Source organism: Pseudonaja textilis, chromosome Z (genome assembly GCF_049901715.1).
Source record: "Pseudonaja textilis isolate UNSWEBS1 chromosome Z, rPseTex1.2, whole genome shotgun sequence".
NCBI lineage: Eukaryota > Metazoa > Chordata > Lepidosauria > Squamata > Elapidae > Pseudonaja > Pseudonaja textilis.
In genome coordinates this window covers 127,635,399-127,647,540 of record NC_142008.1, presented here as the reverse complement: position 1 = coordinate 127,647,540, position 12,142 = coordinate 127,635,399, and the positions used below count along the sequence as shown (strand labels likewise).

At 52.9% G+C, this 12,142-nt stretch overlaps 1 protein-coding gene across 1 annotated transcript; it reads right to left on the bottom strand.

Annotated features, from left to right (window-relative positions):
- Positions 1-1,773: 1,773 nt before the first annotated feature.
- On the bottom strand, positions 1,774-8,176 carry LOC113453664 (sentrin-specific protease 3-like). The gene is given in 5 exon segments (XM_087915976.1): positions 1,774-2,079; positions 2,718-3,023; positions 7,227-7,295; positions 7,298-8,117; positions 8,119-8,176. Coding segments are annotated over 5 exon segments (1,449 nt in total). The 5' UTR covers positions 8,170-8,176; the 3' UTR covers positions 1,774-1,876.
- Between the last annotated feature and the right edge of the window lie 3,966 nt (positions 8,177-12,142).

Genomic DNA, 12,142 nt, shown 5'->3' with positions numbered 1-12,142 from the left:
TTTCACTGTTAAATGCTGATTACAAAATATTCACTTCTATAAAAGCAAGTAGAAATGGTGTAGGGTCTCCTGCGTGGGGTGGGGGGTTGGACTAGATGACCTACAAGGTCCCTTCCAACTCTGATGACCTGTTAAACTATCTCCAGGATATTAGGGAGGTCTCTTCCGGCCCTAGAATCCCACCCCTGGTCCTCCTGTCAGCCTTTGAAGCCATTCCGGAGCATCTTCAGGGCTGCCACACCCAGCAGAGGCCAGCTGGAACTGTGGGAACGGGAAGGATGTGTGTGTGGGGGGGGAGAAAGGGAGAGAGAGAAAGATAGAGAAAGAGAGGAGAAAGAAAGGAAGAGAGAGAAAGAGAGAGAGAGAGCGGAAGAAAGGAAGAGAGAGGGAAGAAAGGGAGAGAGAGAGAGAGGGAGAAAGAGAGAGAGAAAGTGCTGGGGACGCATAGCCCAAACAAAATTCTTTCTCCTGGGAACCAAGGACGTTCTCACTGGATGCCGGGAAGGCGAGGACGGAGGCCCAACCAGAGGTTGGGACTGGGACCTAGCTGGACCCTGGGATGGTAAGACACGTGGGGACTGAGGGTGGGTGGCAAGAACTGGTGGTTTTTTGATTTTGGGTGGGGAAAACTTGGGGTCTTCTCACCAGCTGTGCCAAGACGGTATTCCTAATAAATTCTTACTTTTGAGGAAACCCAGACCTCAAAGTTTTGGTTGCCTTGGCTATCTATTTCAAGATCTCTCTCTCTCTCCCCCTCTCTCTCTCCCTCCCTCCCTCTCTCCTTCCCTCCCTATCTCAAGAAAATATATCTACCTATGGTACCTATTTATCTATCTACTATCGGTCTGCCTATCTATTTCAAGAAAAGATCAGATAACCATTCTTCCTGGATAGTAGGCGGCCTTGGGCCCCTGGAGGTTGGACTAGAAGACCTCCAAGGTTCCTTCCATCCTTATGATTCTACCATCTCTCTCTCTCCCTCCCTCCCTCCCTCTCCTGGTCTTTTGTTCCTTAAAATCAGATTAAAGTCACATTAGCAGAGTTGGAAGGGACCTTGTGGGTCATCTAGTCAACCCCCCAACTATTGGAAGGCTGCTCTCCTGCCTCCCTGGTCCTTCTTTTCATTAAACTCAGATTAAAGTCAGATTAACAGAGTTGGAAGGGACCTTGTAGGTCATCTAGTCCACGTCCACCCCGCCCTCAAATACTGGAAGGCTGCTCTCCTATCTCCCCACGTCCTTCTCTTCCCTAGACTAGCCAGGCCCAGTTGCTGCAACCGTTCGTGTTTAGCTTCCAGTCCCCTCATCATCTTTGTTGCTCTTCTTTGCCCTTTCCAGAGTCTCAACATCCTTTTTTACAGTATGGCGACCAAAACTAGATGCAGTACTCTAGGTGCGGCCTAAGGCTTTACAGAGTGGTCTTAGTCCCTCCCTTGATCTGGATTGTATCCCTCTGTTAATGCAATTTAGGATTGCATTGGCTTTTTTGGCTGCTGGTGCACATGGCTGGCTCCTCTTTAGCTGGTTGTCCACTAAGACTCCGAGATCCCTTATTCCAGTGACTGCTATGGAGCCTGGTTTCTCCTATATGTCTATATGGGTCCTTTAGGTTTTTCCTGCCTAAGTGTAGGACTTTCCTTTTCTCTACCTTGAATTTCATTTTGTTAATTATGGCCCAGTGTTCTACTCTGTCCAGATCCATCTGGATCTTGAGCCAATCTTCTTGAGTGTGTTGGCTATTCCTGCTAGCTTAGTCTCCTCTGCAAATTTGGCAAGTTCCCCTTCTATGCCCTCAAAAAGGGAACAAGACAAAGAAATTTAACACTTTCCTTTTCTCGACATTGAATTTCCTTTTGTTATATACAGAGTTGTCTCTTTTAATTCGCCTGGAATTGCAGCTTGGTTTTTCTGGGCTTTTCTTCCCTGGGGTAGCAATGGTGGTGTGTGTGTGTGGTGAGGACATCGTACCTCTGGAGGGTGGAGAATTCCTGCTGAAAGATGTCCTCTAGCTTCCCCACCACCTCGTCCACGCTGATGGGGATGAGGCTGCCGTACGCCTGCAGGAACTTGTCCAAGATACCTGGCAGGAGGAAGGAGAAAGGAAGCAGAAGCAACCCAAATTCGACCCATCTTTTGTGTGTGGGGTGTCTCCACATGGGGAGGAAGGAGGGCTGGGGTAGAAGGGGGCTTCTTCTATGGCGCTGAGGGAAAAAAAGGGGGTTAATCCACATTTAATGTTTCATTTTTTTAACCCCTCCTTTTTCATTTGCAAACTATTGCCCAGGTGAGTCCTTGACTTAAAAAAAAACAAAAAAACAGTTCATTTAGTTTAACATCACATCATTTGGGACTGGGTTTTTTTCACACACAACCGTTGCAGTGTTCCCGTGGCTCAAAATTCCGACACTTGAAACCGACTCGAGTTTGTGACAGTCGCAGCACCTGGAGGAGCAAAGTCCTCTCCAGATAGAGCAAAGTCAATGGGGTGTGGGGAAGCTGGACTCACTTAACAACTGGCTGGCTAAATTACACAATGGCGGCGATTCGTTTAACAACAGGGGCAAAAGTCACTCGAACCAATGTCTCCTTTAGCGACAGGAATTGGAGGGGGTCGTTCAGGCGAGACTCCCTGTTTAGAGCCGGGCACTGGGAGAGGGGAACCCCTCCTCTCCGCAGAAACCACACACACACACACACACACACACACGCTGCTCTTACTGTGCACACACGTGATGTGTTCCTCCCGCAGCAGACCAGGCTGAGCCATGTTCTCGGCTGGCCTCTCTTCGGCCTCTTCGGGAGCCACCTCGACCGGCCGGCCCTCGCCTTCCACCCGGCCGGCCAAAGGATCCATCGGCCGCTCGCTGTCCCGGCTCCCTTGGAAAAGTTTCTCAGCCACGTGACCTCCGATGCTACAGACGTTGCTGATGAGGATTGTGGCGTCCGGCAAGCCGGGCAAGGAGCAGAGGTCGCCATCCGCCGGAGGGAGACAGGCAAAGCCATTGGGAAGGGCATCCAGAGCGTCTGCAGGACAGGGGCGGGGGAGAGAAGTTTGGGGTGTGTGTGTGTGCTTCCAGCCAGAAGTTTCCCCAGCCGGAATGGCCGTCGTCAGGAAGTGAGGGGAGCTGAATGTCAACCTCATCAAATAGTTCTATGGTCTTTTTAGAGTTGCCAACAGAAAGGGAGAGGGGGAGCAGTACGGCGGCTGGGAAACCAAAAGCGCATTCTGTAACTAGTTTTTCAACGATAGCAACTAGGTGACTGACATTTCTGCCATGCAAAATTCTAACTGGAGACCGTGATCGATGATTCAGGGCAATGGACGTGTCTCATTGAAGAATATGAATGATGATACACCCAGAGGGGTGGAGGGAAAACCAGGGTCAAAGGTGACAATGAATCATGTGTCACAGAGTCTGGCTACACCCAGGCAGTGCTGACATGTTAGCTCCCAATAAATCCTTTTGAAGTTTTGGAAGTTTCTGTTCTGACCCAGGCTTCGTCAATCGTAATGAATTGCCAACTTGTTTTCAAAGCAAAACCTATTTTATTGCAATGCTGGGAACTGCTTTCATTCCCAGCTGGAGCTAATCTTAAACAGTTCCCCCAAGATAAGCACCCACCTTTCAGTGCTGTGGAAAGCTGCCAAAAACAGAAGTATGCAATTAACTATAAAAGAAACCAACCAAGTACAAGAAAAAAACCAGAGTACACTGAGCTTCGAGGACTTGGAACCGATCGAACGACCTTGCTTCCTGCAAAGAGTTCATCATTGAGGGCTGACTTTTATCCCTTATGGGAGGGGCAATCACTTTCCAGCCTTACTCTCGAGTCACCCCTTTTGTTTCAGCTGCTCTTGCCTTCTGGCAGCTCTGTGCATACACACACTGGGAACAGGCTCCCCTGGCTCCTCTTCCTCGCTGCTGCCAGACTCTGGAGGCTCCGGAGGCAGCACCCCACTCCCAGATGGTCCTGGCCCCATCCCTGCATCGGACGCAGGACCCTCATCCGAGTCCTCTCCAGACTCCCTGACTGGTCCCCTTTCTTCCCCTCTGTCCGACTCCGCTGCCGTCTGCACTGGCTGCCGCAAATGACAAGAGTTTGGCTCGAGACTCATGATTTAATGGCGGGGGGGCCTTTGCAGGAAACAATTCGTTCGGTCGCTTGTTGCCGCAGTCTGTGCATTTCAGAGACTCTGTGCTGAGCCCTTCCTTGTCAGCACTGCGTTTGGAATATAGTTACTTGACAGCTCTCCAAGCTAAATAAGGTCTGTGCGTCTCATCACACCCTGGAAAGACTGCTTGCCAGGCCTTTGGCTGAATGTGAATGCCAGGAATTCACCTTCGTTCAAGAAAAGGGTTTTGCTGGGACAAAAAGCTTTAGGTCAAAACAAGCGGGGCGGGGTTGGACTAGAAGACCTCCAGAGTCCTTTCTGCATTCTGGCTGGTCTTGGATGAGGGTTCCCCTGAAGCCTCCCTCCTTCCGGTTTGTTGTTCCGATCGCTGTGGGGTTTGTTTTGCGCGTGCTTTTGACAATCGGTTGAAGGCAAAAGGAGAGAAGGGGAATGTCAAGAGGACGGGATGGTTAGGGATGGTCACCGAGGCGACGAACATGAATTTGGGCAAAGCGTGGGAAGAGAGCGGAGGGCAGGAGGGCCTGGAGTGCTGTGGGCTCCATGGGAGTCGTTGGGCTCCTGTCTCCTTGAGCTGCAATGCCCTCTCCTCCTAAGGACATAAGCTGGTGTTAAATCAGGGCTCCCGTTGACTGGCGAAGGGCCCGTTTCTTCAGTCATGTCCACGGCTGTTTTTGTACTGGTTCACCCAACAATCTCAGTAGCTGCAAAATTGAATGGATGTCCCACGTATAGCCCAATGCACGCTCTTGGCTAGGGCAGGGGTCTCCAACCTTGGCAACTTTCAAGACCTGTAGACTTCAACTCCCAGCTGCCTGGGGAATTCTGGGAGTTGAAGTCCAGATATCTTCAAGCCTAACGGTGGGGAATTCTGGGAGTTGAAGTCCAGATATCTTCAAGCCTAACGGTGGGGAATTCTGGGAGTTGAAGTCCAGATATCTTCAAGCCTAACTAGCTGGGGAATTCTGGGAGTTGAAGTTCAGATATATTCAAGCCTAACTGGCTGAGGAACTCTGGGAGTTGAAGTCCACAGGTCTTAAAGTTGCCACGGTGCTAGAGAGAAGTTCCTGTTCTGGTTTGCCAGCAGCAGGTGCGGATGGCGGAGGAGAGCGAGGACTCAGAGGAGGGGCCAGGACAATCAGGGAGTGGACTGCTGCCTTCAGATTGTTGGGGGTGGCAGCAGTGATGAGGAGGTTCCCAAGGAGCCTGTGCCAAGTGCGCGCAGGATTGCTCGTAGGAAAGAGCAGCTGCAGCAGCACAGGTGACTCAGGAGTAAGGCTGCAAGGTAATGGCCCCTCCTTCAAGGAGATAAAAGCCAGCTGTGAATGGGACGTTCTTTGCAGGAACCAAAGGCGTTTTCAAAATCAGCCTTGTGGACATTATAGTATCCTAAGTTGCTATTTGAAGACTCTTGCATTGTGAAATATTTCTTATCTGTTATTCTTGGCAGCCTCGTGCAGTTTTGGCGAGGCTTGTGCTTATCAAACTTAATTAGTTTGCAGCAGCCTTTTAACCGGGGATTCGTTAAGAATCATTAAAAGGTTTCTGTTCCCTTTGGTTCGCGTTGGTTTTATTGGAGAAGGGTTGGGGTCAGAACAGTTCCTCAGCTCCAGCACGACTCCGAAAGACTAAACTTTTGGTCCCGATAACTGACCCAGATTGGATCCCTGCAACATTCTCCTGGGACACATATATTGGCCTTCAGTGAGTGAAAAATATGAACCATGAAATAGGAGACTTTCCCCACCCTACCACAAAGTGAGGTGCCAGAGATGGAGGCCTCCTTCCTGAACAGTTTTCCAAACCACAAAATGAGACCCCGAGAGACAATCCTTCTAACCACCCCACATCAAGTCCCAACAGCCTGTGATACCACTCCACAGGATGGAGTGACTATACCCAAATTGCTTGGCCTTTACCCTCTCCATCCCCGAGTCTCAGCCTGAGAGGTGCAGACTTCCAACTCCCAGAATTCCCTATCCAGCAAGAATTCAGCCTGGAAAGGACAAGGACACATTGGGGCTGGAGTCTATCGCATTTTTTTTTATTTGATTGGGTAGCTTTCTTAATAGATAGTGGGAATGCGATTGAAGTAATATACCTTGAGTTCAGCAAAATAAACAACCCATGGCAAGCTAAATTAATAAAAAAGGTTAAATATGGGCTACATGGTATTGTGGTCCTCCGGCGGCCTGTGGAGACAGCAGCAGAGTTGAACAGTGGGGAGAAACATGGGCCATTCCTGGAGTCTGGGGGGCGGGAGGACTCGAATGAAGAAATCTGCGTCCGATACAGAGATGGGGCCGGGGCCATCAGGGAGTTCTGTGCCGACTTCAGACCCTCTAGAATCTGATAGCAGTGAGGAAAAAGAACAGCGGGAGCTTGTTCCCAGTGTGTGCATGCAGAGCTGCCAGAAGGCAAGAACAGTTAAGACAAAAGGGGCAATTGGGGAGTAAGGCTTGGAGGTGATTGGCCCCTCCTGTGACATAAAGGAGAAGCAAAGGGACAGGAGTCTTCGCAGGAAGCAACCTTCGTTTCCTTGTGGTCAGTTTTAAAATCTGAAGCTCTGTTTGGCCTTGTACAGCTAATGGGCCATTTAGTTGTTGGCACCATTTCAAGGGAGATTAAAGGTGGGTGCTAATCAGCCTTATCCCGAAGGACGGTGGCAGAACTTCTGTTGGACTGTTTGGGACTCATTACGGGCTGGGAATGACTATAATTCACAGCCGTTGAAAAATAAAGAGAGAGTTTTGGGGACTGTGTGATTGTTATTGTCTCAGGAAGCCTTGGTCAGAACACATGGCCTGACCATTAAATGGGAAACTAATATGCTGGCTAGGGAATTCTGGGAGTTGAAGTCCATCCCTCTTGGAAGTTGCGGAGTTCGAAAAATACTGCTTTACCTTTTTGGGGCGCGTTATGGATTTATCTTCTAATTTATCTTGTTCAGATCAATAAATATCCGGGCCCAGAGAACCATTAATAAATGCTGCAATTTGAAAAGACAACCTTCCGCTGATCCTTCGTTCTAGACTGGATCTGGGGTCTAGAGCAGGAAAACACACACGCACACACACATCCAGATTGTCTTTTACCTCCATCTCTGTCCAGGTCGTGCTGAGGCTCTCCCATCTTCCTAGTCCTGGGGGACACTTGAACCCCCGGGCCGGGTATTTGAGCAGGGCGGCCGGTTCTTCCACCCCGACTTCCATCACGCCAGGCTCCTTCTCGAAGCTCACCCGCTGGAGCTCCATGTACTGAGGATAGGGGGACGCCTTGTCCATCAGGGTCCCCAGCAGGCCGAGGCGGGAGTGATGAGGAGTGGATGGAGACAGGGGGAAGGCTCCGCCCAAGGCGTAGTCCAGGTGGGGCTCAGAAGGGTGGGGCCGGCCCTTGGCCGCGCTTTGGCAGTCCTCTGCCTCCACTCCCAAAGGGCAGCTTTTCTTAAAGACGGGCAGGTGGCTGTCATCGGGCTGGGAGCCGGGGAGAGGGACATGGAAGACCGGGACCGCTTGGCCCTCCCGCCGGCGTCCCTTGGTGGCCATCTTGCCCAACAGCTTCCAGTGGAAAGCCAGGGAGCTCTTGGAGTACAGGAACATGCGGAAGGCGCGCAGCGCTTGTTGTCGCTTACGGCGGAAACAATGTCTGGAGGTCCCCAGGAGCTGCGGGCGCCGTCGGGCCTGGGCGATGTGGAAAGGCCAGGCCCCCTGCCCGCCACTCCTGCCCAACTTCCCCTGGGGGGCTTTGTGCCGGGAGAATGCCGAAGGGGCCCTCGCCACCCCCCAGCTGGAGACGCGGGAGAGATCCCATCGGCCCTCGCGTTGTTCCTCATCACTGCTGGAGGACAAGGGGTTGAAACTGGGGAGGGGCTTCTGGACGCAGGCCAGGTGCCGGCTCCCTTCGAAGCAGCTGCCTTGTTGGTGCTCTGGGTCCCGCCATTCCCGGGAAGGCCGGCAAAATTGGTCTGGGTGTCCTATGGGGTCGGGGGAGGCCGGGGGAGGGCCCCCAATACTTCTTGTCTTGGATGCTTTCCTTCATCGCTCCAATGGGCTGAAGTGAGGGAGAGAGAGAGAGAGAGAGAGAGAGACGCAGCTCTGATCAGGAAGTGACAGGTGGGCTTCAAACCAGAAGCATCCCAAAACCGATTTCACTCCCTGGGGCAGGGGTCACCAACCTTTTGGACCTCAGGGACCACCAAACTCCTAATTTTAAATCCCTGCGGACTGGAGACCCTAGGAAAACCCCCAAAAAACGCCTGCAGGAAAATCCCCTACCCCATTTTCCTACCCATCGATCGTTCTTTCTCTCCAGCTCCGTTCTCAGCGGGAGAGAAAGAGGAGAGAGACTTTTGGTTGCGTGCAAGGAAAACAGCAGAAGCCGCAGAAAGAAGTTTTTTTCTCTCCCCCAAATCCGCCAGAAATGAGTCTTTCTGAGACTTGTTGCACCGGCGCAGCCTCTTGGAGCAGGAGGCCTTGCAGGGTCCCAAAGACTCATTTCTGGCGGTGTTTGGGGGAGGGAAAGGAGGACTTTGGCTGCTTTCCTTGCGTGCAGCCAAAAGCAGGAGAAAGTAGAAAGAAGCAACCCGGTGGCCAGGCAAGGCACGTGGGATGCGTGGGGCAAGTTCCTCCCCCTCTGCCCTTTCCCCCTCCCCTCACTACGTGTTAATCGCAATGCAAGCGACGCAGCCTTGTATTCCCACGTAGCCTGGATTAATTGCTTTGGGGTGACATTTCTATGCGGACCACCAAAATTTTCTCGCAGGCCCTGGGGGACCCAAAAAGGTGCCTTGATGATCAGAGGAACCCACAACACAGTTTGGGGACTTCAGCTCATTCCCTGTTGAGTGCAGCCATATTTATTAGCTATTTACTCCATCTTGACTACCTTGTAAGTAACTTGAGGTGGCAAGCATGCATAACACTCCCTTCTCTTTGTCCCCCCCGCAACCACCACCCTCTGAGGTGCATGGGGCTGAGAGAGAGGACTGGTCCAGTCACCCAGTGGGGTTTTCATGCCTAAGGTGAGACTAGAACTCCCACTCTCCTGGTGATTGAACCAAAGTCACCCAACCAATTTTCATGCCTAAGGTGAGACTAGAACTCCCACTCTCCTGGTGATTGAACTAGTCATCCAGCCGGCTTTCATGTTAAACAGGGACTGGAACTCACTCTCTCCTGGTGATTGGCTCAAAGTCACCCAGCTGGCTTTATACCTAAGGTGGGACTAGAACTCACCATCTCCTGGTGCTTGGCCCAAAGTCACCCAGTCAGCTTTCATGCCTAGGGCAAAACTAGAACTCACGGTCTCCTCGTTTCTAAGTCAGCCCCGTAACCACTAGGCCGTAAACTGGCTCCTTAACCCAGACTTTAGCCACAATTTCCACAATTTTCTCCATGGCGGCGACCACTTTAAAAACAGATCAGACTCCAAAGCCCACAGCATTTTCAGAGCCACCCATGTTCCTCTCCCACAACAGCTTCCAAAAGAGTCAACCCTGCCTGTGACAACTCTCTGGAGTCTGGACAGTTCTTCCTTTTCCCTCTTCACTGTTCAAGGGTCATTTGAACCTAGCCTAGCACTACCTGAGCAAGGGGGACTGGACTAGAAGACCTCCAAGGTCCCGTTCCAGCCCTATTCTGATGGATTGATCGTTGTTGCTTTATATTTAAATGACACACCATTGTTTGGAGAAGATGCTTCACCTGCATTTACTTGGTGAGCAAAGGGCTATGACATTTGCTTGCCCACTGGCCCGCTTAGCTTGAGCTGCCCATACAGGTATATAATCCTTGGCTTACAACCATTTAGTGACCGTTCCTTAGATGCAACGGCACTGAAAACAGTGAGTGACTGTAGAGTTCCCCAGGCGGCCAGGCTGTAAGCTGACTGGGCTTCCACTCCCAGAGTTCCCCAACCCTAACCCATCCTGGGAGTCGTAGTCCAGTCATCTTAAAGCATGGCCAGGTGGGGAATCCTGGGAGTCATAGTCTCCAACTCCTAAAGTGGCCAAGACTGGACCTTTCCTGCTTTAAAACCTTCTCGGTCCCCCTGCCCCCAATTCCCACCAAGCAAATCAAGGCTAGGCTCAGCCACACTTAAGCCCCCCCAGATTTGGGGATGGGGGGTCAGTGGGGCGCAGGAGAAGGGGGAGGTAAGCCCTCCCCCCTCCCATCCAGGCAGCCCAGGGCTCCCTCCAACCCATGGGGCCACTCGGGGGCTCCCCCCCTCCCCACAGCCATTGGGGGCAGCCGACGAGACCCCCGCGGGGCGAGAGGGGCGTAGCCGGGCGCGAGAGGGGGCGTGGCCGGGAGGGTCGGGGCCGCCTGAGGGGGCCGCATGGCGCGCGGGGCACGACGGGAGGGGCGCCCGGGGGAGGGAGGTGGGAGGAGGTAAGGGAGGCCGGGGTGGGGGTGTGGGGGAAAGGGGTCCGAGCCTCACCGTCCACGCAGCGACCCCAGGCGCAGCCCTCCGCGGAAAGAGAGGCCGGGCCGCGAAGGAGGTCTGCGCTCGCTCTCTCTTCCCGCCGCCGCCGCCTCCTTTCCTCACAAACTGCCGCGGCTGCTGGCGCCGCCCTATGGCGTCATCAAACGGCGTCGGGTGGAAAGGGCGGGGATACCTATCGACGAAGGGAGAGAGGGCGCTGGGGCGCGTGACGTCACACGCCGCCGCCGCCGCCCCTCTCCGCCCGAGCGCTCCTCCTCCTACCCCACTCCCCGCTCCTTTTCGCGCGAGGCACGACGGGATTGGGCACCGCCTTCGAGGTGGGATGCTGGGAGTTGTAGTCCCGAGCGGGAATATAGGGGCCTGGGCCTCGCCGTTTCCCCTCGAGGGATGGTGCCCAGTTAGCATCCTGCCTGGCATGGGTATGCCCCCACTCTGCCTGCCAAGTGGGCCTAGCGCCCCTCCCAGGCCAGGCCTGGTTGAAGTGGGGGTGGGCTCCACACCTCTCCTCACCATCCTTGCCTGGCACACTGGGCCTCTTGGGCATGGTGCCCCCACTCAGTGCCCAGACCAAACCGACATGAGGCAAGGCAGGCGAGACCAAATCTCCGTTTTTATTGGCACTGCAATTCCAGGCTGATGGGTGAGGCCTTTGGGAGGCTTCGTCGGCGTCTTCGGACCAGGAGCCAGGCCACGAGGGAGAGAAGGGCCATGACCAGGGCACCCATCGGCGGTGGCAGTAGCGGCCAGCCTGGCACTTTTTCCCCAGGGTTGCTTCCCATCTGAAGGGGAAGCAGAGAGAGAGAGACAGACAGCTTTTCGGGGTGTCGGACAACTTTTAAGACTGGTGGACTACAACTCCCAGAATGCCCCAACCAGCAACTTTATCAGTGGACTACAACTCCCAGAATGGATTGCAACTTCTAGAATGCCTAGCCAGCAACTTTAAGGCAGGTGGATTGCAATACCCAGAATGTGTTGCTGGCTGAGGATTCTGGGAGTTGCCGTCCACCCGTCTTAAAGTTGCCAAGTTTGAAAAACCCTGTAAATGTAGCACAAGGACCTTCCTTAGACTAGTCACAGGCTTCTCAAATTACACGGAGACCTCTTTGGTTCTAACACCCTGGCCAGGACAACTGGACTTGCATGACTTCCAAAGCATGGGGTGTAAGCTTACTCTTAGAGTAAGCTTTGAGTTGCTCCAAAGAGAAGAGGGTCAATTGATTCTCCAAAGCACCAGAAGGCAGAAAAAGAACCAACGGGTAGAAATTAATCCAGGAGAGAAGCAACCTAGAACTAAGAAATATCCTGACAGGGAGGACAATGAACCTGTGGAACTGCTTGCCACCGGAAGGTGTGGCTGCTCCAACACTGGAGGCTTTTAAAAAAGAGATTACAGAGTCATTTGTCTAAAATGAATCTCCTGCTGGAGCAGGGGGTTGGACTAGATGACCTCCGAGGTCCCCCCGACTCCGTTAGTTCTCTCGTGCTCTCCTGCTAGAGCAGGGGTTGGGCTAGAACAGGGGTTGGCAACCTTAAACATTCAAGAGAGCCACAAAAGTCCTAACCA